General features: G+C 41.6%; 1 protein-coding gene across 1 annotated transcript in view; it reads right to left on the minus strand.

The window, feature by feature from the left end:
- CEP120 (centrosomal protein 120) overlaps positions 1-26,899 on the minus strand; it is a 1,674,147-nt gene that overhangs the window by 70,376 nt on the left and 1,576,872 nt on the right. The window contains exon 19 of the mRNA XM_044060765.1: positions 1,742-1,887. Coding sequence (XP_043916700.1) covers positions 1,742-1,887 — 146 coding nt within the window. The remainder of the gene's footprint in view (positions 1-1,741; positions 1,888-26,899) is intronic.

A 26,899-nucleotide genomic window follows, 5' to 3' on the forward strand; every position in this document is an offset into this window, starting at 1 on the left:
TGGAGAGCTTGTTAAAATGCTGTCTACGTGTCCCCTACTCAACCAAAAATCCAAAAAAATTATTTTCTTTTCAGAACTAAAAGCATTGGATCAATAAAACTTTAATGCTTACAACAGATTCTTATACAAGAGAAATGCAATAAGGAACAATGTTTCAGATGTGTGGAAAACTTTGCAGGACCATCCTACAGGTCTAAAGTGTTAATGCCAGCTATGGAGCCCCACTAGCTTGTGGACATTTGAATGAATGATCTCCAAACATCAACTGTTAATCTGAAAATCACAAACTCCTGAGAAAAGTTTCTAACAGGATGCTCTTTAACATTAGATTATTCCAATCAGCTTCCTTAATGCACAATCTTAAACAGAATATAAAGAAAATAAGGACAGAGGTTTCTTCTGAACAAGTCTTCAGGGACACTTACTGGACTATCATGACAAAAAGTTTTAGGAGTGTTTACACAAGGCTCAACTGCCAAAGGACTGATGGGGTCAAGGGACAACAAAGACTTGCATCAGAAACATCAGTGGCACTGTTTACAACTGCATGTTTTCGTTCCTCACACACAAAGCAAACAGAAGTTGTTGAAAGATATAGCAATACACTGCAGCCTATGAAAATATGGGATTTAAAATAAATCAAAATTATTTCTTTTAAGAAACACAGAGTTGAAGGGGAGCCCAAATACCTCACACACACAATATACAGGCAAGTATATCTATCTCGAATTTCAGCATTTCGAGTCCATGAAGCCAAAACTTTAGAATAGCGAAAGTGCATAATCGCGAATGTGAATATTTCTAATCCGCGCTCCCTGCTTTTGCAGTGACGCTATGTTACGGTAAGTGTCTGGGATGTTTATGTTCATAGTTTCAGGTGAGTGAGTGTATGTGAGCGTTTTTGTAACTTATGTGCATGTGTGATGTGTGCGTGTGTGTGTTCGCGAGGTACTGTAGAATGTGTGTGTGTTTTGTTTTTTTTTCTCTGTGCAATCTCGGAGTTAGTATATATAAGTAGGGGGTGTGGGGGGTTTGCCCCCCTGCTTTTGTTTAGTGTAGGTATGTGTATGTGTGGTGTTTTATTGCGTTTATGTTTTTTGTGGTGTAGGTGTTGCGGCTTGTGTGTGGTGTTAGTGTATGCTGTGTGTTCGGGTTTGCGATTTTGGCTTTGTAGGGTTTTGGTGTTGTGATGGTTTCACCTTCATGGACTCGAAATGCTGAAATTTGAGATTTCAGCATTTCGAGAATATGAAGTGAAACCAAATTTTATATATATATGTATATATATATATATATATATATATATATATATATATATATATATATATATATATATTTATATAGAGAGAGAGAAAGATACATATTATATGTCTACCTGTACCTAGAAATATACTCTGGAGTTACTTATTCACAGGCAAAAACATCTGTCAAGACACAAAGTGTTTAGGTATAAATACAGAGTTCTGATGTCGGGCTGGTTGTGTACAGTTTCTTCTTTAAAGGCTACAATTGACAAAGGCCAGTATGCTGATGAGATGCAGAATTAAACACAGTACAAAAGATGAAGAATGAGTCTAATTAAAAAATATCAAACTAAAAAAGTCTGTTTAGCAACTGGTGTTCATCTTGGTTCAGGACAAGTATATGCTGCACTACATAAATAGCACAGGTGGGGCTTATTTTATTTAAGTGAGAGCATTAAAAACAACCTAAATGAGTTATAGTGTTTAAATGCCTTTACCTGTTGAGCTCATTCCTAATTTCCTCCAGTTCTTCCCTATCTGTTTTTACCACTTCCTTTTCCTCTGCAGCCAAATAACGAAGCCTCATATGCTCCAATTCCTGCTGCTGCTTCTTCAGTCGAGCCATTGCATTCTCTTGTTCACGCTGAAAAACAAAGAATCAGTGTTCACAATGGGTGACAAACACAAAACGTACAGTCGTGTTAAGATCTTACCATTACAGTAGATGTCCTACTTCTCACTTTTGCAGTATTCCTTATTCTTGGATAGCCTGCCTAGAATAACCTAATGTCCGGCCATTATGCCAAAGCTTTACTCTTCCAGGAATTGTATGTCAGGCTTTATGTCCTATGTGCAAAGTGTTGGGTACGTATGTGACATATGGATACATAATCCTCAGAAATGAAGTGCCCCTGGAGGACCAAAGCAACCTCAAAGAAACAATAACATGCTCACCCAGGAAGGGAATCAGGAAGAGATATTGATGAAATAGGAATCCTTCATCTGGCAATAGAGCAACAGAAAATAATAGTGGGCAGGAGGAAGGGACAAAATACTGAAACAGTGAGAAGTAGGACATTTACTGCTATTGTAAGATCTTACACAACTGTACTGTAAGATATTACATAACTGCATCATATCCTTCCTCATCACTGTTGCCATATTCTTTACTCTTGGGAGAGTATACACGCTACAGAAAGTACAGGAGGAGGAAGGCAGAGAAGAGTACTCTACAAACCATTGAAAGATAGCCCTGGCAAATCCTGCCCTGGCCCTAGAAATGACATCCAACTTACAATGTTTGGTAAAAGTGTGAATAGAAGACCAAGCAGCAGCTTCCAAGATGGGCCTAGTATCCAAACTCTTGGAAAAGAAAACACGAGAAGATGCTACTATCCTGACAGAATGAACATGAACAGAAGAGGAAAGCTGCTTTCCATAAAAAGAAATGGCCTTAGAAATCCAGGAAGAGACTGTTTGCTTAGACACTGCCAAATCTAATTTCCTGGCATGAAAGGAAACAAAAAGCTGCTCAGACTTTCTGATGTGCTTAGTCTTATTCAAGCAATATCTGAGCTGTCTATGTAAATCGAAGGTGTGCAGTTCCATCTCACTAGAGGCCCGTGGAGAAGGACAAAAGGAAGGAAGATGAATAGACTGATTAAAGGAGAAATCATTAACCACCTTGGGCATAAAAGAAGGACTGATATTAAAAGACACCCTTGTCCTTGTGAGAAAAAAAAGGGGGGGGGACCACCATGAGAGTTTGGAGTTCAGAAACCCTCTTGGCAGAAGTAAGAACCACCGACAATACAGTCTTCCGAGTAAAATGCAGCAGGGAAGAAATGGCAGGCTTCAAAAGGGGATTGAAGTCAATTTTTCAAGAACAAAGTTAAGGTCCCAAGAAGGGGGGAATATGTTTTCATGGAGACTGCTTATGAAGGAACGCCTTTTAAAAATTGTTTGACTTCAACACTAGAAGCCAAAGATGTACTCGGAGGAAGGCAGGCAGCCAGAAATGGCTGGAAAATGAACTTTAACAGAAAAATATGCCAAACCAGCACAAAACAATTCACACATATAAGAAAGGACAGTAATGAACTCTACTCAGAAAAAAGGTATAGGTCATACTGGAGACGACAAATACAGTTTTCTAGTCTTTGTACTTAGTAGGGGTTCTAATCTCACTGCAGTCAACTAGTGTGTGTGTGTGTGTGTGTGTGTTCAACTGGTTAACATTAGAGAGAGCATTTTACACCAGCATGTGAGACACTGCTATTACCATCTTCTCCTCACCAGACATGCTGATGTTATAACTTATAAAAGTGTTGTCCAACACTCTCCAAGTCGGACTTGTGCTCTGGTGATAGCATTAAATATAGAGGTCTCTAGTTGGTGTACTTAGATAGGTAGGGGTTCTGTTCTCATTGCAGTTAAATGGTGTGTGTATGATTCTTCAGCTGGGTGACAGAGAGCATTCTACATCAGCATGTGGGACACTGCTGTTACAATCTTCTCCTCACCAGACACTGCTGATGTCATCATTTATAAAGTGCCTTCTGACACTCTCCAAGCTAGACTTGTGCTGCAGTGCTTGCATTAAATATGGAGGTCTCTAGTCAGTGTACTTAGATAGGTAGGGATTCTCTTCTAACTGCAGTCAACTGGTGCGTGTGTGTGTTTCTACACTTGGTTGACATTAGAGAAAGCATTTTAGACCACCATGTGTGATAGTGCTACTCCCATCTTCCTCTCGACAGACTATGCTGATGTCATCAGCTACAGTTTTCTCTCAAGCATGTTCTGTTAATGTCACAGGCTAGGTTTAGATCCCAAGAGCCAGTGACTCTTGTGCCATTAGATTTGCAGATATGCAGCATTAGCTGAACAGTAGAAGGGAAAAACAAAGTCTGGCCCGATGGATGAGGGGAAACTCCCTGAACGGAGTCTTTCCTCTGATATCTGTAACCCATGCCAACAATGTTTACATCCATTTGTCACAAACTTCTGATGGCCAAGTCACCCTGTGGAGAGCTAACTTGAGGAAAAAGACACCCTATGCGGGACTTGATAAAGGCTGGTGCAGTGCATCTGCATTGTCATAAGTTGGGAGGGATAGTATCGTTTTTAGGAAAGGAACCCTTCCTGTTCAGGTTGGTGGAGTTGTCATTCTGTAGTTTCCTTGTGTTACCTTGTTCAGCTGGGACTTCTGTTTGTTAGACTGCAGAAAGGAATCTTGCTTAAAGGAAAACTTGGGAATATGGAACATTCTCAGCACTACTTGCATCAATTTATTTCTGCCGGACTAGTGTTTAAGGATCTAATTAGCTTGTTGTATCAAACACACACTCAAACTCAGAAGTATTCAAAATCTGATTTTTTTTACCCCTTTTCTTGAACATAGATTGGCAAAATGGTCATCAATGCCCCTCAATCTATCCTGTTCTCCCCTAAGCTCTGTTAGATCTACCACAAGCCTGACAGAGACGGAAGTGGATAGAATAATGAAGAAGTTCCTAAGGATTCAAATTAACCTGGGGGTTCTCCTGTCTCAGTCTCCCATTGGACTTGTGAGCTTTGGATCTTCTTCCCTTCCTGTGGTTGCTCTTACCCCAGTCTGCCATCTTCAGGGTCTTTGGATCTGAGATTCCATCCAGAGATGTCCATGTCAGATCCAAAGGTGAGATCATCTTCAACTCTGGTGACTTTTCTACCAGTTCAGAGTTCCTCAGATCTGAAGAGATCTTAGAACCAACATTTCAGAGCTGGCAACAGCTAATCAGATCCTTGAACACTGGTATGGCAGAAGTAAATTGATACAAGGAGTCCTGAAAATGCTCCATGTTCCTAAGTTCTCCTTCTTTAAAGTGTGGGAGTGCAGCCATGCATATCTCCTAATCATTGATAGTGCTGCAATTCTAAAAATAGCTTCAGTCCCCTCCAAGACACTTAAGACACTTTTTGACACCTGGGAAATAGTGGGAGCAATATCTTTAACACAGACCTTTTGCTCTGCAGGAAATGCTGCAGCAGACTCATCTAAACTGTACATCCATCTCAACATAAACTTCCACATAAAACAGTGGCAGTTACACACTTTAAAATCTACTGTGCTAGACTATGCAAGTTTTTTTCCATGAAATTCTAGCATCCTGCCTAGTTTATCTTGAGGGACTGGGTTAGAAGAAGACAGTCTTCTTATTAGCAAAAGTTGCTAGGGACACTAAAACAGGGTCCACAGACAAAGGGTTTGGTAGCCAGGCAAGGCTTGGCATACCTTAACTTTCTTTAAAACTTTCTTAGTCAAAGCTTCAATAAAGAGAGAGAAACTACAAGCTTTCCTGAAGACACCCTCCAATGCTGGGATTGATGCAGGAAAGGTGTCAATGACCAGAGCCACATCCTCCAAGAGATCATAAACCCTGTTAATCTTGCTGGCAGCTGGGGATAGCTTGCAGTTGAATAAATCTCTAAATCAACATTTGGGAAAAAGAAAACATCTGTTTGGGTACCTGCTCTTTATCAGAGGAACCAGACAGATCTGACTCAATCAGGTCACAGTCCATAGACAAAGAATATCCTTCAAAAGATGATCAGTGGTGGAAGCACTGGAGTTACTCACAGTCCCAGTATGCAACCCAGAAGTCAGCTGCTTGAACAATGGATCTAGCCATAGCTATCATCTATGATGAAAAAACGGACAGAGACTGCTGTCCCATCAACTGGCAGTCCTTCCGTCACTTTTTTTTTTTTTTTGCACACCACACAAGTGAGAGAATCCCCAAGGAGAAAATATCAATTCTGGCAACAGATTCTGCACCCATGACTTCCCCTACACCTAAAGGGTTTGGTTCTCCCATACCTGCAGATGGTATAGCTCCTTAGCATTTGTCTGACCCTCATGTCACACACAATTATGGTACTGTGACCACCCTATGAGACCTGGAGGTAATAGAATGCAAGTGATTTGATAGGCTGCCCAGAGTTAAGGCTTCTGCGGAGTCACAAGCTGTTGGCTGAGTCATTTTTTTTTTATTTATTTTTTCACTTTTTAGCTGCAGATGGGGAAGATAGTGGGCGGGAGCTGAATCCATCAAGTCAAGTGATAAGAAACTAGCCAGCTCAATGTCAAATACTGGCTGCATGATCAGACCAGCAAGGAGATAGACAAATCCCATTGTTCTCCCTGTAAATAGTATTCTAAAGACTTACTTCTTTAGGGATACTACTCTGAGCAACACTGTACTGAGAAAATTACAGTATTTTCACTAACACAGTTCAAAGCACAAAATACATACAAGAAAAGTTCACTGCTTTTGTTAAAAAAAGGCTAGTTTCAGTCCAAATGAATGGATACAGCCTAAACAGTATTGGACAACTAAATCATAAACTGATGAAAAATTCCAGTCAGAAGTGTTTAACATAAAAATGGCACCTAAAACAAACAAGTCCATTTCTTCAAGGGTTACTATTCTAAAGACTGTACTGAATAAAATGACAGCTTCAGTAACACATTTCTGAGTACAAAATATATGCACAAAAGTCCACTAATTTTGTTAATTGGGGGGGGGGGGGGGTAGTCAGAAATGTTTACCATACAAAATGGCACCAAAATCACAATTTAAATGAAACAAGTTGTTTAAAATACTATAATCCTACTTTATCACAGCTTTCCTGTCAAAATTTCCAAATTAAGCTTTTAATGTACAGACCTTAGTATGCTAGTCAAAGTAAAAACAGAAGCATATACAAAATAAAATCAGAACAAAAGTCAAAGCAGCAGAATACACTATTCAAGTATTGACCGAAAAAAACAAAACTCAAAAGGAATTTATTATCAGAGCTGTGCAGCTGATGTCACCCATCAGATCTTTTTCTGACTCGGACACAAGAAAACTGAAAGGGTTCTGTCAGTGTATTGCCAGGCGATGGGTTCTTCATTCTCACAGACAGACAGTGGGATGATTTATGAGCTTTGACAGACTGTCAGAGGGAGTGCAGTAGGGCCAATAAGGCAGTGTGTTTGTTGAACATCTTAATTTCTAAATGCAAACCCCAGCAATGAAAATATGTGCAATATTTTTCACATATTCTACAAGAACTGTCAGTATCTACTGCAGCTAATTTGCTGTCTGCTCAGCACACAATCAACTTAAAGATTATATTTACAACTAGAAAATGGAGTTCAGCAATCAATACGCTATTAAAAATAAACATCATTCCAGGGTCCACGGCACAAAGGGATGGAGACGTTACTATGACCCCAGATAAATTAGCAGTTTGAATGCAAGAGGAATTATGGAGTAAGGGGGACGCTAAGAGTGGCTTTACCAGCTCAATCATTCCAGGAGGGAGGGGGTTTTGTCGATGATGAGGACAGGAGTTGGGATACAGGATCTGAACTGCCTAGACATAGTAAGGCCTTGTCAAGTTTAACTCTTGTGGTTGCCAAAAAATGCAATTACTAGAAAATGGAAATCAAAGCCTAAACCAGCTGTACATGAAGAAGTGAATATTGTAACAAAGATAAACAAACAGGAAGTGGGATCTTTAGAAAAGGGTAGAAGCAAATTACACAGACAAAAATGTAAATTGTGGGAACAATGCATGTAGAAAAAATGTTCTGTAGGAGGAATGAAGTTTAAGAGAAGTCAGGAATTGACCAACTTAAGTAATGCTGGATTAATTATACTGCACAGAAAAAAAATACATGCAATGTATAATGTTTGTAACTATGAACTTGAATTCTTTTATGTAAATGTAAGTTTAGCCATGCCACAGGTGGTGTTAAAAAATTCTTAAATTAACATATTAATGCACAGCCATCCTGGAATGGTATATGTACTAAGAGAGCCACTGACAGTAGTATGCATGGAGATCATACTTATCTAGGCTAGACATGCAACTAAGGGAAATATTCCAGTAAATAGGTTCTACGTCAAAATACTACTTCAATAATGATTACATACAACATGTTTACATGAAGATAAGATATTTCCACAAAAACAAAAGGCTCAATGTTCAACAGAAAAAAGAACCACCATAACATGTTAAAAACAAATGGTTTAATAAGCTTGGAAGGCTGGTGATCAAAACAGCCCTCTAAATATTATAGCAATAACCCACGCCTGGGTGTGGGTAATGCTGGATTTACTCACGGTTGGCGTGGTTTGGTCCCGAGGGCGAAGCCCGAGGGACCAAATAAAGCCAACCGTGGGTAAATCCAGCATTACCCACACCCAGAAGTGAGTTATTATATTAATGACATTATTTAAGAAAAGAAATAATTACTTTTCTTAAATAATGGCATTGTATAATGCCTCTTTACTGCCCTTCCGCAGCTGTCTGGTATTCTGCGGCAGTTCTGATGTACTGAGCATGCCTACGCAGTACATCAGAGCTGTGGGCAAAAGCACTGTTTCGCTATGTTAAATGGCTTTAACATAGCGAGACAGCTTTAAAATAAGCAACGGAGATCTCCGTTGCTTATTGTAAATCTGTCTCACTATGTTAAACCCATTTAACATAGCGAAACAGAAAAAGCAACGGAGATCTTGCGATCTCCATTGCTTTTTTTTTTTAAACGGTCTCGCTATGTTAAATGGGTTTAACATAGCGAGACAGCTTTAAAATAAGCAACGGATATCTCCGTTGCTTATTTTAAAGCTGTCTCGCTATGTTAAACCCATTTAATATAGCGAGACAGCTTTAAAAAAAAAAGCACCGGAGATCGCAATATCTCCGTTGCTTTTTACACACTGTGTCGCTATGTTAAAGGAGTTTAACATAGCGAGACAGCTTTAAAAAAAGCAACGGGGATCTCCATTGCTTTTTTTAAACCTGTGTCGCTATGTTAAACTCTTTTAACATAGCAAGACAGTGTTTTATACTAACGGAAAAAGTCTGGGCGACCGGACCTTTTTCCGTCAGTATATTGAGGGATTTACAACGGGCACGCTGGTTGGGCTGGCCAATCAGCGTGCACGTTTTAGGGGAGGAATTGTATAATATATAGTAATTCTCTACAAGACTCTTGCAACACATGACTTGAAAGGGAAATGATTTCTCTGCAACAATTGGAGTGGTGCAGGGTGGGTATCCTTTCTATTGCAGTGACTATATTTTGAAGACTTGCTGTTCTGGTCAAATAGACACACACACATATATATATATTTTTTTTACTTATATCTATATATGTATATATATATATATATATATATATATATATATATATATATATATATATATATATATATATATATATATTTATAATTTATTTTCTTGGGTGCAAAAGCCAGGATACCGTTTTGCTAGGCTTATATAGGCCCTGTAGCCTAGTACCTACCTATGAACACACACAAATAAAAAATCTACTTATGTCTATTCTTGAACAAGATAATACACACCCACAGCTGTATCATCTTTCTCATGAAACTAACCTAAACAATACTCTTACTGTGTGAGGTGGGATATAAATCTGGTTTCACTTAGTAGCTGGACATATCAGAACTTTGACAGCAAAGTGAAACACCTTGCAATTTTCATTAAATAATGCCAAGCAAATAAAATATAACATGTTAAAAGTATGAATAACCAGAAAAAAGCTCTAGTCATACACGAGATAAAACAAAGGCAGACATATAAAAATATAATGAATGAGATCTCACATAAGATTATAAAGATAGTCAAAATGAATAATATTTGAAGTCAAGTGTATGGCACACACAACCCAAAGCCTGACCAATATCCTGCAAGTACTGACTAAATTGTGGACAGGTACCAGGACCAGGAAATTAGCAAATGCACCACAGGCTACAAAAATATGTTAAATTAATGAGCTACCAAAATAAGAATAAAGTAGACTTAACCCAGAGTCAACCACCAACACGCTTTGCAAGGTGTGATGCCCCTGCACTGGCTCAGTAATCAAGGAGCCTCAATTCTCATCACTGGCAACAGTTAGAGGACGTACACACTGGGAGGATTACAACTACACACAGTAAAGTGCAATTTCCCTTAAGAGCACAAAGACATCACAGTCAGTCTGGGGCTGTTTCTCCCTCTTTCTCCAGATCCCCAAATAAGACTCCCCACTGGCACAGTTATAGGATTGAGATTTCAGTTGAAGGGCCAAGCCAAGACCTCCAGCACCCCCTCTGTCCAACTAGTGCTTCGTGTCCCTGCCCAAGTAGCTGACACACACACACACACACACACACACACACACACACACACACTTTGATATTTGATTTATATACAAACACACACCTGGGGAAGGCTGGCACAGGTTTACTAGCTATGCCCCCCCCTTCTGCTCAGACTATAAGGTAGTTTCCATTGCCACCAACCCCTACTTATCAGCTACTATAAGGCCCCTACAAAGGGTGTCCAATCCTACCGTGTAATGTTACTATTAATCCAAATGGTAATCTGACCAAGACTTGCAAGGTTATTTAGGAGTGGTCTGTACAGTGTCACCAAATATAAATGCAAGTACTCTAAGAGCTTAAATATGTCTCATAAATATCAGCCACAAAGATAGTTTTAAATATATTTAATAATAATAAATAAAAGAAGAAGACAATACTCAGTAACTCAACAGTAACTTCAGAGTTCAAAATCACAGGAAATATTTTCAAACAATATTGCAGGACAGTCTCAAATAAATACAGAAAACATCTAAACTAATCTTTACTATATTCCTGTCTATATCTACGAGAGATACTATGCCCTAAATCTTATTTACAGCAAGGCAAGTGCAGGTGATGATGATGAGTGGATGTTCTTGCTAGGTCCAAGACAAAATACACAGTCTCTCTCTGAGAGAGTCTAAAATCAGTATCAAATATTACTGTTGGGTTAGCCTGGATGACATCACTTTTTGTCACCTGACTTCAGTTCCCAGGCTAAAACAGAAACTAACAGAATTTAACATATCTGTGTTAGAAATACATATCTCTCAGATGTTTGCAGATCTTAGAAGTTGTAAAACAATAAAATACTTTTTATTTTTAACCTAGTAATTACTTCTCTTCCAAGAAAATACAAAAACTTCTAGCTCTAGACATTGTGTCTGCTACATTGAAACAGAGCGAACTTGTTTAGATTTGTAAAGCAACTTAATTTCAACTTATTTTATTGAAAATTTGTAAGTTAACTCTGTATGTTCTAGTTTCTACAGTTAAAACATACATTTGCACAGGTATATAGTTTATATGCATTTCTGTTGCAAGTCAGCAGGGCATGCTGTGGTTACACTTTAGCTCAGTTCATAACATACAGTTTCCAGATAGCTGGGCTGGCCATATTTCCGTATATCACACAAGGTACAGACTAAAGTTTCCAGAGGTACGTATAGCATAAAAAAAATTGTGCATATATCAGACAAAGCAGAAAATAAGAAGTTATGTACCTACCATAACGTTCCATGTTAGTTGTCTTCTCTCGCCTTCTTTCTTGCTTGATGGGTTCGGAGCCGATCCCTCGGCTCCGACTCGGCACTTGCTTTAGCTCGAGAACTCCTTTTACCAGCTCGAGGCAGCCCCATATCCCATGATGCAAGGCAGGAAGTACCCAGATCTCGTTTGTTGACAAAAGGGCAATAACACCAAGCATAAACAATACTTCCCAAAGGAAGAAGAAACTTACAAATGGAAAAAGGACCAGGTCTGAATGGTCTTTAGCATTATAGTTTCTTATACAAGGTCTGTCCAGGCCAGGGGAAGGAGGGAGGGTCGCAAGAAAGAAGGCGAGAAGACAACTAACATGGAACGTTATGGTAGGTACATAACTTCTTAATGTTAAGTTGTCAATCTCGCCTTCATTCTTGCTTGATGGGACCGCGTCCCTAGCACCTCTATCCTGGGTGGCTCAATGGAACAAACTCTTGAGGACTGTAGAGCCAAAACTGGCTCTGTCCCTGGAGGCCAAGTCCAATTTGTAATGGGAAACAAAAGTGTGAGGAGTGGCCCAAGTGGCCGCTGCACAAATAGTGTCTAAAGGCAGTCTAGCTTGAAAAGCTGTAGAAGTAGCTAAACTCCTAGTTGAATGTGCTTTAGGTTTTGAGCACAGCTGTTTTCCCCTGATCGTATAAATTTCAGTAATGACCGAAGAAAGCCATCTGGACAAAGTCACTTTAGAAACAGGAAGGCCTTTTTTATTATCCGCATAGGAAACAAAAAGGTGATCAGATTTTGTAAATTTTTTGGGTCTGTCCAAATAATATCTAAGCTGAGGGTGGACGGCAAGATAATGTAGCTTTTGTTCAGCTCTATCTGAATAGTTAGGGAAAAATACAGGAGATCAATAGATTGATTCAGATTGTTTTTCAAGCGACCTTAGGTAAAAAGGATGGATTAGTTCTCAAAGATACTCTGTCTTTGTGAAAAATCAAATAGGGGGGTCGAACCGAAAGAGCATGAAGTTCAGACACTCTCCTGGCAGATGTAATAGCCACTAGGAATAAAGTTTTCCAAGAAAGATATTTCAGGGAACAAGAAACAGCTGGCTCGAAGGGGGGAAGAATCAAGGATGTCAGCACTAAATTTAAATCCCACTGAGGAGGAGGATTCCTGATTGGAGGCTTTAGTAGGAAAATTCCTTTCAAAAAGGCCCTGCAGAGCCTATGGGACATAATATTATGATCTGCTATCCCGACATGAAAATTAGAAATAGCAGCCAACTGAACTCTGACTGTGGAAGAAGAGGAGCCTGCATGGAAAATCTCTGCTAAGAAGTCCAGAACTGCCTGAACAGGGGCAGTAAAAGGATCAATATTTTGGGCCTTAGCCCAATAAGAGAAACGCTTCCATTTGCTTGTGTAAATCCTCCTGGTAGAGGATTTTAGTGAAGTTACTATGATATCTCTAACTGGGTTAGAGATCAAAGGAAGCCTGGCTAAGGAAGGAAGTGGAGCAACCATGCTGTGAGGTTGAGAGAAGGGACTGACCGGTGCAGCTGACCGGATTGGTGAATCAGTAGATCTGGCACTGGGTCCAGATGCCACGGCTGCACCAAAAGGTGATGATGGAGGAACGGGAACCAAACTTGTCGAGGCCAGTAAGGGGCAATGAGAATCAATTTGGCTCTCAAAGCGGTAGCTTTCTGGATCACCTGAGGGATCAGAGGAAAAGGAGGAAGGCATAAAGAAGTCCCTGGGGCCAATCCTGGGTCAGAGCGTCTCTGGGGATGGCCTGATAGAGGGAAGAGGCTGAAGAAGTCTGGACATTTGCTGTTTTGGGGAGTAGCAAAAGATCGCAACATGGACGACCCCATTCCAGAAAAATCTCTTCCGCTATGGATTGCTTGAGAGACCACTCGTGAGGCATGAGAATAGCTCTGCTCAATCTGTCCGCTATAATGTTGGTTTTCCCAGGGATATGCGTTGCTACCAGAAACCGATGAGAGGAGATTGCCCATTGCCATAGTCTGAGCGCTTCTCGACACAAGGGGTAGGACTTGGTTCCGCCCTGTTTGTTGATATACCAAACTACAGACATGTTGTCTGTGTGGACTGCAATTGTCCCAACGGGAAGAAAGTCGTTGAGGGCTTGCAACGTTAAAAGCACTGCTCTCATCTCCAGGACATTTATGTGCAGATGGTACTCGAGCGGTTGCCACGTCCCATGAACCATCCTGCCCTGATAATGACCCCCACCCGATCAGGGAGGCATCCGTGGTGACAGTGGCTATCGGGGACGGAGGTACAAAGCACCTGCCTTGGTGAACCTGAGACGATGTGATCCACCAAGCAAGATGTTCTTTGCATGTTTGTGTCACCAGAATCTGGTGACGCATTGGGAGTTGCTGGTATGACCACTGTGTGAACAGCATCCACTGAAGGAGGCGCATGTAGAGTCGAGCCAGGGAAGAAGAGTGATGGCCGCAGCCATAAGACCTAACACCTTTAGAACCATTCTGGCCTGTACCTTCTTGCTGGCCAGAATGATCCTGACATGAGTCTGAATGTCTGAAACTCTTTGTTCTGTAAGGGTAGCTGACATCCGAACAGTGTTTAAGTTTGCGCCTATGAAGGTAATAGACTGGCAGGGCGATAAGGATGACTTTTCGTAGTTGACTGAGATGCCCAAATGAGAACAAAGGTCTATTGTGTAATCCCTGGCTTGTATAAGCTGATGCCTGGTGGTGGCTGACAGGAGCCAGTCATCGAGATACGGAAACACCTGGAATCCTTGACGTCTCAGGTGAGCCGTGACCACTGCCATGCATTTGGTGAACACTCTGGGGGCTGTAGTGAGACCAAAGGGCAGGGCTCTGAACTGGAAATGACTGGACCCCAGCCGAAGCGGAGAAATCTCCTGGAGCGTCTGTGAATTTTGATGTGATAGTACGCATCCTGAAGATCTATTGAGCACATCCAGTTGTCCTTCTGTAAGAAGGGTAGAATTGACTGAAGAGTGACCATTCGAATCTTGTCTTCCTGACAGACTTGTTGAGTCTGCTGAGATCCAATATTGGTCTCCAGTCTCCCGTCTTTTGGGGACCAAAAGAACCTTGAGTAGATTCCGGGCTCTGAATGGTCTATTGTAACTGGCTGAATGGCTCTTTTTTGCAGTAGTTTTGCGATCTCTAACTCTGCAATGTCCCTTAGACCGGGTGGTACATCTGGAAGGGAACTTGAGGGGAAGGGACTTTCCTCGAAAGGAATTATGTAACCCTTGGATATGATCGACTGTACCCATCTGTCTTGAGTGAGGGAATGCCAGGCTTCTGGGTACAGTGATAATCTTCCCCGACTGCCTCCAAGGAGGGACAGCCGGGCAACACCTCAGGGATGCTGAAAGGGCTTCTCAGGAAGAGACTCCCTGTTGCCCTGATTCTTCGGACCCCCTCTGCCTCTAGAGCGGTGTCTGTTGTTGTTACCCCCTCTGCCTCTAGGGGTAAACTGACCACGTGAATCCGGCGTGACTCCTTGAGATTTACGGAACCACATCTTCCCACCCTTCTGTCCTTTGGGATAAGGCCTAGAAGGGGTGGAAAACGGACTCCAACAGCAGAAAGAGTCTTGCCGTCCTGCTCACACCTGGTCAAGGTTTCCTTCACCTGAGGGCCAAACAAAGCTGACCCATCAAAGGGAGAATTTGTGAAGGACGCCTTAAAGGGATCCGCAAAATCACATAGCCGCATCCAGGCTTGGCGTCTAAGAGCCACACCTGTGCCTGCGGCTCTACTCGCTCCATCAGCAGCATAAGATATTAGCCACATGGAGGAGTTAGCAATGGAATTGAGGGTTCCTAGCTGCGAAGCAATCTTTTCTTGGGCCCCTGCAGCTGTAGGATCCTGAACTACTTCTCCCAGCTCCTTCAGGATATCTCTCTGGAGTCTGGTGAAGTGACAAAGATAATTCAGCGAATGCATAGCAAAGGTCGCTGAGGAAAACATCCGCTTGCCGTACCTATCCATGGTCCTAGAGTCCTTATTAGGAGGATGGACGGGCACGGAAGGATCTGCAAGTTCCTTTTGGTGGCCGCAGCCACCACCATGGCATCAGCGGGACACCCTTGGTAAGGAATTGTTTGTCACTAGGGGCAGTTATAAATTTAGAAGGCCTCCTAGGGACTGGCTCTACAGAGTCAGGAGCTGTCCACGCCTTCGTGCTATAACCTGCATAAGGGGTCGAAGGCGGAGACACCCAGGAGGTGGAGGGCCGAGATCCAAACGCCTCTAGGTATACTGACTCATCCTCAGAGGGATTGTTGGTGGGCCAGTTTCCCTCTGTTTCAGAAGTTCTGGGTCGTCGGAGAAGGAGACATCCTCAGGGGCGGTTGTAGGGGATCCCTCTGACTCATCAAAGTCAGTATCCCAAGTGACAGCCTCAGAGGAGTCTATATGCTTCCTCTTACAAGTCCTCTTCCTAGGAGGTTCTCCCGAAACATCAGGAGAATCCTCGGAAGAGGGGCAAATTCCCAATGGGGAAACCTGAGGCGGAGGATCTCTGGGTCCTGTAGCAAGAGAAGTGGCAGAGATGTCAACAGGTACAATAGAGGGAGGAGCTACGGGAAGAGACTGCTGACTGATACCAGTGGCCAGTACACTCTTCATCACCTCGAATGCTCCCCTCCCAGGCAGGTCCGAGAGACCCCGCTCCGAAGAGCTAGGAACTCCAGGGGCCACCGAAAGGGAAGTCTCCGAGGCAGATGTCGGAGCCGAGCTCACCAAGGCCGAGGCTCCAAGGGGAAGAGCGGGTTCAGACAAGGGTCCGATGCCACTCACCCCCTCGGAGGAGACCATGGAAGCCCGACCACCGAATCCCTCTAAGGAAGAGGAGATAAGAGTAGGGGCTGAAGGAACAGAAGGGGGTATCCGTCTTCCAGCCGTAGCAGTAACCATGCCCGAAGACTCCAACTCCAAGCTCTGGGGTAGAGTTGAAGGAGGAACTGTAACGGGGTGTGGACCAACAGTCGTCTGCTGAGACGGACTGTGTAGCATTTGGGCCAGTACCTGTGACTTGAGCAATCTACTGACCACTCTCTCTAGGTCATGGTCTGACAACCTGGATGACCTTGAAGATCGGCTCCGATGGCTCCGTTCCGATAGAAGAGGCGAGGCCGGAGCCGAAAGTATCGGCTCCAAGGAAGGAGACCTCGACCTCTTCCTGGAATGGGTCATCGGAGCCGATATTACTGATCCTGTCGGCACCGATTTCGGAGCCGGCAGAACCCCTCGATGTACCGGCCCCAGCCGGAGCCGATACAGCCACCAAAGTAACGGTGTCGGAGCCGATCGGAGCCGACACCGATGCCTGTGCCACATGGGTGTCGGAGCCGATCGGAGCCGACACCTATGCCCGCGCCACGTTGGTGTCGGAGCAGGTCGGAACCGACACCACAGTGGTCAAAGCAGATTCGGCACCGATAGCCATCGCCGAAAACTTAGTGGATCCAGAATCGGCTCCAGCCGGAGCCGATCTCGACTCTATACGAGTCGGAGCCGAGTCCACAGGCTTAGAAACAGAAGCCTGGGTCTTGGCAGATTTAGTTGATTTTTGTGGGGCCGACTTAGCCGGAGAGCCCTCCGGCTTAAGAAGACCCCTGAGAATCAACTTATTCCTTCTCTCCTGCAGGACTCTCTGGCTGAAGGAGTGACAAATAGCACAGGAGTCCTGCAGGTGAAGAGGGCCTAAACAGTACAGGCAAGAAGTGTGACCATCTGTCAGAGACATCTTCTGACAGCACGAGTCACACTTCTTAAAACCTGAAACCCTCTCTTTAGACATGGTGCCTAACAAAACACACACACACCAGTCCAATTAAATTAAACTAATACCAAAAAGGTATTTAGTAAAAAATACCAACACACACACCCTAACAGGGGGGGGGATGGGATAGGGAAATTAACTGACTAAAAAAATTAAGAGAGACAGGGATTTCTGTCAGAAAAAGTTAAATTTAAAGTTAAACTATCAAAACAAATAGTTTTTAACTAAAAAGGGGCTTAAAAGTCACAAATGTGAATTACTTACCAGGAGCTGGTAAAGAGAAGACCTCCCAAGCGAAGCGGCAAACGAGATCTGGGTACTTCCTGCCTTGCATCATGGGATATGGGGCTGCCTCGAGCTGGTAAAAGGAGTTCTCGAGCTAAAGCAAGTGCCGAGTCGGAGCCGAGGGATCGGCTCCGAACCCATCAAGCAAGAATGAAGGCGAGATTGACAACTTAACATTGGACATTTCTTTTCATGATAGAAACAGAATAAAAGCCCAAAAGATGTAAACACTGTAAAATTACCTACATTGAGTTTTCTTTTAAAAATAAATTTCTATACATTTATTATTTTTTCCTAGACAAAACGTTATGTTCCAAGTATAATGCAAGGTGTAGTAACTGATAATTTCCGAAACTCAATAGTTCAGTAGCTCAAATTGCAATACTGTAACAAATAAGGGCATAACTGCAAATAAAATACAAATCAAAACCTTTGCTTGAATATAGTGCCTTCTCTTTGTATTACTGTACAAGCAAATGGAAACAAATAAAACTATAACAGAATAATTACAATGCAACTTTTACAGTTAAGTTATGTCAACTACTGCCACAAATGTACATTCTGGCTCAAAGAAAATAATTCTGACACCAAATAATTAATATGCCTCAATGATCCCCCATTCTTGCTTGGCATACTTGCTGAAAATGTGAGAAAGGATAAAAAATGAAGATGAAATATCAACAATGTCACACACATAAATCATTTCACATATGTGTGTGTGTGTGTATATACACATCTATATCTAATCATAAGTGTGTATGTGTTAGTGTGTGTGTGTGCGCGCGCGTAAGCAAAAGCCAAAATAAGTTTCATATAGCTCATCGGGTGCATGAAGCAGAACTAGTTTACCATTTTTATTTTGCGCAACATAAAGGACAAAAAGACTGCGGTTTCACCAAGACAGTCTCACTGTTGCTAATAACTATTCATCAGAGCCCACTTTAAATAGGTCTGAAGGAAATCAAATGATTGCAAAACAAATAATTACTCAAAAAGTCAGTCTTTTAAAGAATGCAACTATCAAAAAGAAACACTAAACAGGTAATATTGGACATAAATATGTAAAGTGATAATATCTCTAAACTGACACAATCATAAATTTCATAAAGCCTTACCTAATTCAGTAGTAAACGTTACCTTAGTTTACAGGTAGTGAAAAACCTGAGTACACAGTACTAAATTAATACCAGCATCCAACTGACTATAAAATATAAAACATTACTGGAGGAAGCCACATGCATTCCTACATCAGTGCACACCAGTACAGTACACACCTTCGTTGGTCTATGCAAAGAAGGTGAGAGACTGCTTTTATGTTATAATTTCAGGTCAAGAGGAGGCTCATGGTAAGGTGACAATTTAAATGATATGGAGTTGTTGTACAGTAAATATTCTTTCATATCATTTATTTGGCATACTGCAATGTCAGCATCCATAATGATACTTGCTTAACAGTCTGGATTCCAGGCAAATATTTTCTGATTCCAACTTAAGTCTCTCCAATCTCTCCAATTCATGTCTGCCAGCCCCCCAAAAATTCTAGAGTCATCATGATGTTTTAATACAGATGCGTTAACAAGTCATGAAGCAGAAACAGTGCATCAGTCTTCGAGAGGCTACAAAAAAGTGAGGTGGAAGAACTAATTTACATCAAAAAAGATGCTAATTAAATTATTACAAAAATCAAAACTAAAAAATTTCAAATAGTCATTTTTTTTAAACTATAATAAAATTATTGAGATTAGGTGGCACTGGGGAATGTCAGAAATTTCAGATTTAACAAATACATTTTGCTGTGCCTACAGGACACCTCTGGGTAATCCAGTGCAAATCAATGCAACCAATCCTATTGATTATTATTACTTGCATGTGCTTAGTTGCAGCTCAAACAAACATGAACTATATGACCCTGATGGACAGGTCATATAGAATCCTACAATCCCTTGGGTCATTACAAGTAAATAAGGCAGCACCTATTTTAATCACATGCTTCTACACGTTCGTGGGAGACAGTGCCTCACTGCATCTAAAATGCTCAGCGGTGATTAAAGAAAGTACTTTATGAAAGAGCTCAAGTGTGAAATACAAACCAGTCTGGTCTAAAATGAAGACCTGTCTTTCAGCAAATGCTACCACCCACTGCAAAGACAGTGCTAGTATACGGCTGGATAGCATGCTATCAGAAAGACGTGTTGGATAACATCAGAGACTTATGGAAAATGTTTTTAGTTTTAGGAGCACACTGACATTGACTAAGGATTTTATTATTGCTTTAGCTAGAAAAATCTATCAATACTACACAGACTTCATGACAACTACACCCTAAGCACATTTCCTGTCTACAAAGCATTAGGTACTGTCTCCACAATTCCACATATTAAAAAAGTATGACTCAGCAGTTTCTTTCCCTCTGTGGTATTTGTCCTTGGTGCACACCATACTAGGACTAGAAATCTCACAATATTTTCTTTAGGAAGTTGTCTGCCTTGTTCTTATATCACATTGGGAATAACATTTGGAACTTTGGGCTCTCGTCATGCCCTCCTTACAACCAGGTCAGTCATATGGTCTGGGGGTTACTGCCCAGTAGGGAGAAGGGTAGACCTGAAGGTCTCAAAGAGCACCTTCTCATCCAGGGAAGGGCCAAGAACCCCTCTAGTGCATCATTTCCAGGATCATTCCAAACTTGGCATTTTCTGGTGGGGCTGTGGGGACCCTTCCTCCCAATCAAGGTTTGTGTTAAGGATGAGGGGACTTATCAGGGGAGTCTATGTCCATTCTTTTGTACATTTATTTTTTGGATGGGTCAGGGAGTGGGCAGAGGCATTTGAATCTTCAGAAAACACAGAATACTCTGACTTTGGAAAGGACAAAAAGAACAAATTAAATGGTGCCAAGGGATGGAACAGAGGTTCACTAGAGACTCTCTGGTCTTATCTGAAGTGTATGCAATCATCTTGTCAATAACACTGAAGGCGTCAAAGATCTCCAAGCTGGTGCCACATATTTTTCCCTGTGATGGACAACAAGAGCAAGAACAACTTGGACTACTTGGATATGGATCCAAGACCTCAAATGCTGAGGATCCCAACAACTAAAATGGCACTGAGTAGGTTGGAGTCAAGGATGGTGTTTATGATCTGGTGTTGTGCTATGGGCTGAGATTCCACAGACTTCAATATCCCCAGAAGTTGAAAGAGTCAGATGGATTAAAATTGCAACAGTAGGATCTGATCCGATTGCAACCAACTAGACAGGGTCCTAGAAAAACAACCCCGATACCTTTGGAACTGAAACATGGGCTGGGGAAGGAACTTGACTGGGGAATTTAAACAGTGAGGGACGGGATGACACCATTTTCAACTTGTGCCTTCATAAAGGGTCTCATCATCTTGTTCCAATCCAAGTCAGAGAAACTCTGGAAGAACCTAGTAATCTTGAGGGAGGAAGAACAGGGTGGGAGAAAAAAGCAAAATTTTAGACCGGTCCTTCTCTGAAGAATGGATGTTGGTGGTTCTTTTGACTGAAAGTTTGGGGACTACAGTCGTCTTTGTGTAGGATGGACATGGCACTGGAGGATGGAAAAGTATTGATGGGGCTAGTGCTGAAAGAGTCTGAGGTGTTTTAGTGCGGGAGGGGGACGTGGCTCTTCAGCTTCTCTCTCTCTTTTCTTTAGCTTCTCATTTTTGACTGACTGCTCTATCCTTGTTATTTCCATTCTCCTTAGTTTAATCTGATTCAGCAGAAACAGAGGTCAATGATCCTTTTAAGATTAATTTGTTTCTCCTTTCTGGGCAGAATGAGGGTTGAAACCCTTACAGATTTCAGACACTACCTGCTGCATGACCGGTGCAGGGAAGGAACTCAAGCTAGTGCCACTGGTGAAGCAATTAAATTTCTGGACTGGATCTGCCTGATGGTGAATTCCCAAAATCTTTAATATGACGTAACAACATATCACTGATAAGCTACAGAATAAACTTGATCCGATTCTACTCAAAACTTACAGTTACTTAAACTGAATGCATAACAGTCTAAGCATATACTTAACTGGCAAGGAGCAGCAACACCCAGTGGAGAAGAAACTGACAAGCTACCATCAAAATATCTTAGTAAGTGGCTCAAATACCCACTGAAGACCAGGTAAAATAATTGCTGAAGAATGACTACAGTCATCCTCAAACATACTAGAGAATACCTCCTCCCTGAAAATATGTAAGATAGTGATGAAAGTCCTGCCATTTATAGTAGAAAGAGGAATGTTAGCAAATGTTAATTATAGCAAATCTCATCTGGTGTTAGTTTTAATGGTCATTTATTTTGAATACATTACCCTAGAAGCACTGTTACTTGTCATTCCAAACATTATACAATTCTCTTAACTCAAAACAGAAAAAATGTGTACGTGAACTGCAAACTTTCCAATAGCCATTCTGCTGACATGGAATTGCAGTGCCACATTATATTACTGCTGTAATGTGGAGGAGACGGCTTGGCTTGTAGGACTGATAGCCCTTACATTGTGGTTATGCAGCCATAGAGTTAATATATTTAAGAAATATTTTCAGATTTCTTTTTTTTTTTTTTCTCATTTGCTTTTTTCCCAGATCCTTAGAAATCAAAGTCTCTGCCATTTTGGTACTCTTTTATTCTTCAAGTATGCAAGCGTTAGCATCATGAGTGGTCAAGATTCACTTATATAAAATTATACACCTTCATATATTACATGTATGTATATTACATGAGTTGTTGCTACACTCATGTTATGGTGTGCCATACCACTGGTGTTTTTTCAGTGCTGGTTCAGTTTGCTGAATTATGTAATGGCTGAAGTTCATTAGATCGACCTCTACATAATTCAGGGTTATTTATTTATTTATATATCTATCTATCTGTCTTTTTTAACCGGATTAGTCCAAAGCTCCACACAAAAAATAGCAATGACAATAACAAAGTTAAATTTAGGTAATATGAATATGTAACTACATACATTCATGTCATACTGGAAGTTAAACTATCAAAGTCAGCAAAACAACAGCTGAAAAAAAATGTTGATTTGTCATAAAAAAAGTAAGCCTTCAGTACATCTTAATGATTAAACCAAGTTGGTAGAGAGAAAGAAGAGGCACTAAAAAGAAGGGGTAAACAGAGGGGTGGGGAGGAATTTATAGGAGAATCAAGAGAGTGAGAGGAACAGTTATAAGAAGAGTCTTGAGGCAGAAGAGGTGGGGGTATGCATAAATGAAGAGTCCATGGGAAGAAGGCTTCTGTCATTCACACCGATGCCTTTCTTGTCCTGGTACAGAATTTCTCCAGTTGAGCATTATCCTCAATGGCAAATAGGTCCACTGGTAGGGTTCCCCATTTCTGAGTTATGCTGAAGAAAATATCTGTGTATGTGCCACTCAAAGGGGTCTGTCAAGTTCCTGCTGAGGTGGTCTGCCAGGTTGTTTTGTACCCCTGACAGATATTGTATTAGGAGGTGCGGCCCCAAGGAGTGTGCTGTCTCCCAGACTTGCAAGGCTAGACGGCACAGGGCATAGGGGAGTGTGCCTCCTTGTCTGTGTACCACATGACTGTGATGCTGTCTGTCTGTCTGTACTACCAGCACCCCTGGCATCCATTTCTTTTTGAAGTCCAGTAAGCATTTTAGAACAGCCATGAGTCTTTCCAATTTATGTACCTCTTCTTGGTCTGGGAATCCCACAACCAGTGGGTTTGCAAATGTTGGATATGGGCTCCCCAGGTGATGTTGGAGGCTTCTGGGTGAGGATCTGGCCTTGAGGAGAGAATTTGAAAAGCAAGCTCTGATTCTGGGTGCAAGCCTGTGCCCATCATGTGAGCTCTTGTTTGAAGCAAGGTATCAGGTGTATTTTGGTGTCCAGGGCTGAGAGCTCTGGCACCACACATTCTTTAGATACCATTGAAGCTTCCTTGTGTGTAGCCTGGCTAGTGGCACCAAGAGGATACAGGATGCTATGTATCCCAGAGCTCTGAGGAATTCTCTGGCTATTATGCACTGTAAGTTCTGGAAGCAGCTTGTCAAAAAGGTGACCTTGTCTGGGTGGTGGAAGGCCTTTTGGAGGGAAGAGTCCAGGTGTGCCCCTAAGAAAACCATCAGTTTGTATGGCACAGTAAAGTTTAGAGTGAACCCTAAGGAGGTAGGAGGTCCTGTGTAAATTTCAGGTGTTTGAGAATCTGTGACAGGTCTGAGGCCTGTATTAGACAATCATCCAGGTATGGGTAAATCTGGACCCTTTTGGTCCTGCAGTAAACAATGGCAGGAGATGGACACTTTGTGAAAACCTTGGTGCGGTATACAGTCCAAAGGGCAGAGCTGAAAATTGATAATGACTGGAGCTTGCTCTGAACTGAAGAAAGCTTCTGTGAGACTTTGAGATGGGGATGTGAAGGTAGGTGTCTTTTAGGTCTAATGACATCATGAATGCCTGAGGGGCTAACATGTGCAGTAGTTTCTGCAGGGTCAACATTTTAAACTTCGGTACCCTGAGGAAAAGATTTAAGCTGGACAGGTCCACAATGAGATGGCAATACCCTTCTTTTCTGGGTACCAAGAAGAATCTTATGTAAAATCCTATCCATTTTTGATCTTCTGGAACTGGTTCTAGTGCTCCCTGGAAACACAAAATCTGAATTTGTTCTAAAGCCTGAGTTCTTTGATTTTGGGTACATGTGGGTATCCTGAGAATTTTAAAGGTTCTTTGAAAGTGAGCTTGTAACCATGTAATCATGGGCAATGATATGTAGAACCCACTGATATGAGGTAACATGGGTCCAGTTTTGATAGAAATGGGACAGCCTTCTTCCTAGCTTTGGGGTGGGGTTGGGAAGGGGGGGTGGAAGCGGGGAGTCATAACTGGTCTCTGGCTTGGAAAGGTGTCCTAGAACTCGCTGGTCTGTGAGAGTCTGAGGTCCATTGCCTAGATCTTTGTTGCTGTGGTCTATTCCTGGGAGTTCTGACCCTCTGAGGCTTTCTCTGTTTGCTCCTAGAATGGGTGGGAAAGGACCAATGTTTGGCCAGAAAATTCCTGCTGAAACTGGGGGATTGCATCTGTAGAAAGTCCTTTACTGTTTGCATAGGTTTCGCCTTGTCCTCCATCTTTTTGAGGACTGCTTCAGGGGTTGTTCTCTAAGCCAAGTATTCCTCCTGATCACTGTGCCAGTGACAGCTGCCCTGTAGGAGGCTTCCATGGCATCATACCTGCAGTGAAGGAAGTGTTTTGCCACTTGAAAACTGAAATGGCACAGATCTAAAAGTTCTTTAGAAAGGTTTGTATCCTCTAGACTGAAGAACTTTTGTTTTAGTTGGTCAAAAATGGTTTGCTGGTATTTGATCATATGAAACTGACAACTGATGGCCCTCATAGTGAGGGTAGCCGAAGTGTATACCTTTTCTCAAAATCTATCAAGACCCCTACTTTTGTTGTCAGTAGGTAAAGGGTTCCTAGAGGTACTGGTGTTAGACCCCTTGGGGCTAGGTGTGATCACTTCAGGATCAGCAGATGGGTATTTAAACAGACAATTATGAAAGTCCTGGACCCTGAAAAACCGGTCAGGAATTCCTGGGTGCAGGAGGGAGAGAGACAGGATTTAGGGAAGCATCCTGTAAAACATCTTCCACCACTTCCAGGATAGGTGGGATTGTTAGGGGGTTTGTGCTCACAGGGTTATATGGGTTATTTTGACCTTTCCTCAAATTTGTGCCACCCTGGAGTTAGGATATTTAATTTCCAGGTGGTGGAGGCCCCATGTTGGGTGGTGAAGCCCCTAATGTAAAAAGTTTTTTTTAAGTTTTACTTTTGGTAATGCAAATGTAACCTATTGGCTAACATCTGCGATTATTTTTTTGATGACTTTAGTGGTGATTAATGGTAAGTGTTGATTCTGTTCAATGTACTGTGTTTCGATCAAACTCACAGGTGATTATTCATTGCAAATTCATACAGATATATTATACACATGGTTTACAATCATAATGTCGACTACTGGACACTTGACTAGAGTAAGGCTGAACGGAGGATACAGACTGTTGGAAAACTGAAGACAACAGTACAGACTGTCTGACTTAGCTCACCTTCTGGACTGATGGTAGTGCGTGTTCCTGGGACCAGAGAGGTAGGGGTTTTCTGAAGCTGAGGTATTTTGTGGGTGTGTTGATTGATGGCATTCTGTTTTTTGGTGGTCCATTGTGGTCACTGGGCTTGAGTATCCAGTATTTGACATTCTGATAGTAAACCATGCACATAAGTATGCATATGCAAATATATACTCACAAATACACAAACACACAAAATATGTGCACAATTCAAATATGCAGACTTAGCTTTCATGGATATGACTTTGCAGTGTATTTTTTTTTTAGCAAGGTAAGGAAATTATATTGAGATTTTCTAAAAAAAAAATCTTCGGGCAATAGGTTAGCTCATAAGCATCATAACAAAAATACTACTTTTTCCTGATGCAAAAAGGTCAGGCATTCACAGACAATAAATTAAGTGGAATGTTCTGGAATCCCACCCTATCTTCAAATCTGAAGATAAATTCCCAAAAAACACCCCACTCCCACCTCCATCAGAAGTTCTGTTACTAGTTTCTTTAACTCTTTGCAACAAGCATTTATTCCAATCTGCAGATAAGCATTAGCTTACACTATATGCATCTGATGAATGATTCATAATGAACAATTCATGTTCTTCACATTTGTTAATACTGCAACCATTTTTTTTATAATTCCTTATAAAAAACTAATAGTGACAATAATATATTGCTTTGTAATTGCTTATTTTAAATAATTTTCTCACCTTAACAGTTTGCTTTACTTGATACCTATTAAAGTCAGGGTCACAACTGAAGAAGGGCATTTATGATTGCCAGTAACCAGGAAAAAAACGAAAACTAAATTTGCTCGCTCCTCAAAACAAAAATGCCCTCTCCTTAAAATCTGTCCAAATAGATGCCAAAGAGATGTCTGCTCCTCACATTCATGGTACAGTGAAAAAGCTGCAAGCTTATGTCAGCCACTAAAAACTATTTTTAGTGCTGAATGGCTTATAAAAAAATGCATAAAAACTGCCTTTAAAACACCATCCCATCCAAGAGCTTTGCTGTAGTATTCATAATCTGTGCTTGGATT

This window comes from Protopterus annectens, chromosome 2.part0 (genome assembly GCF_019279795.1).
Source record: "Protopterus annectens isolate FY-2018-M chromosome 2.part0, PAN1.0, whole genome shotgun sequence".
NCBI classification, from domain to species: Eukaryota; Metazoa; Chordata; order Ceratodontiformes; family Protopteridae; genus Protopterus; species Protopterus annectens.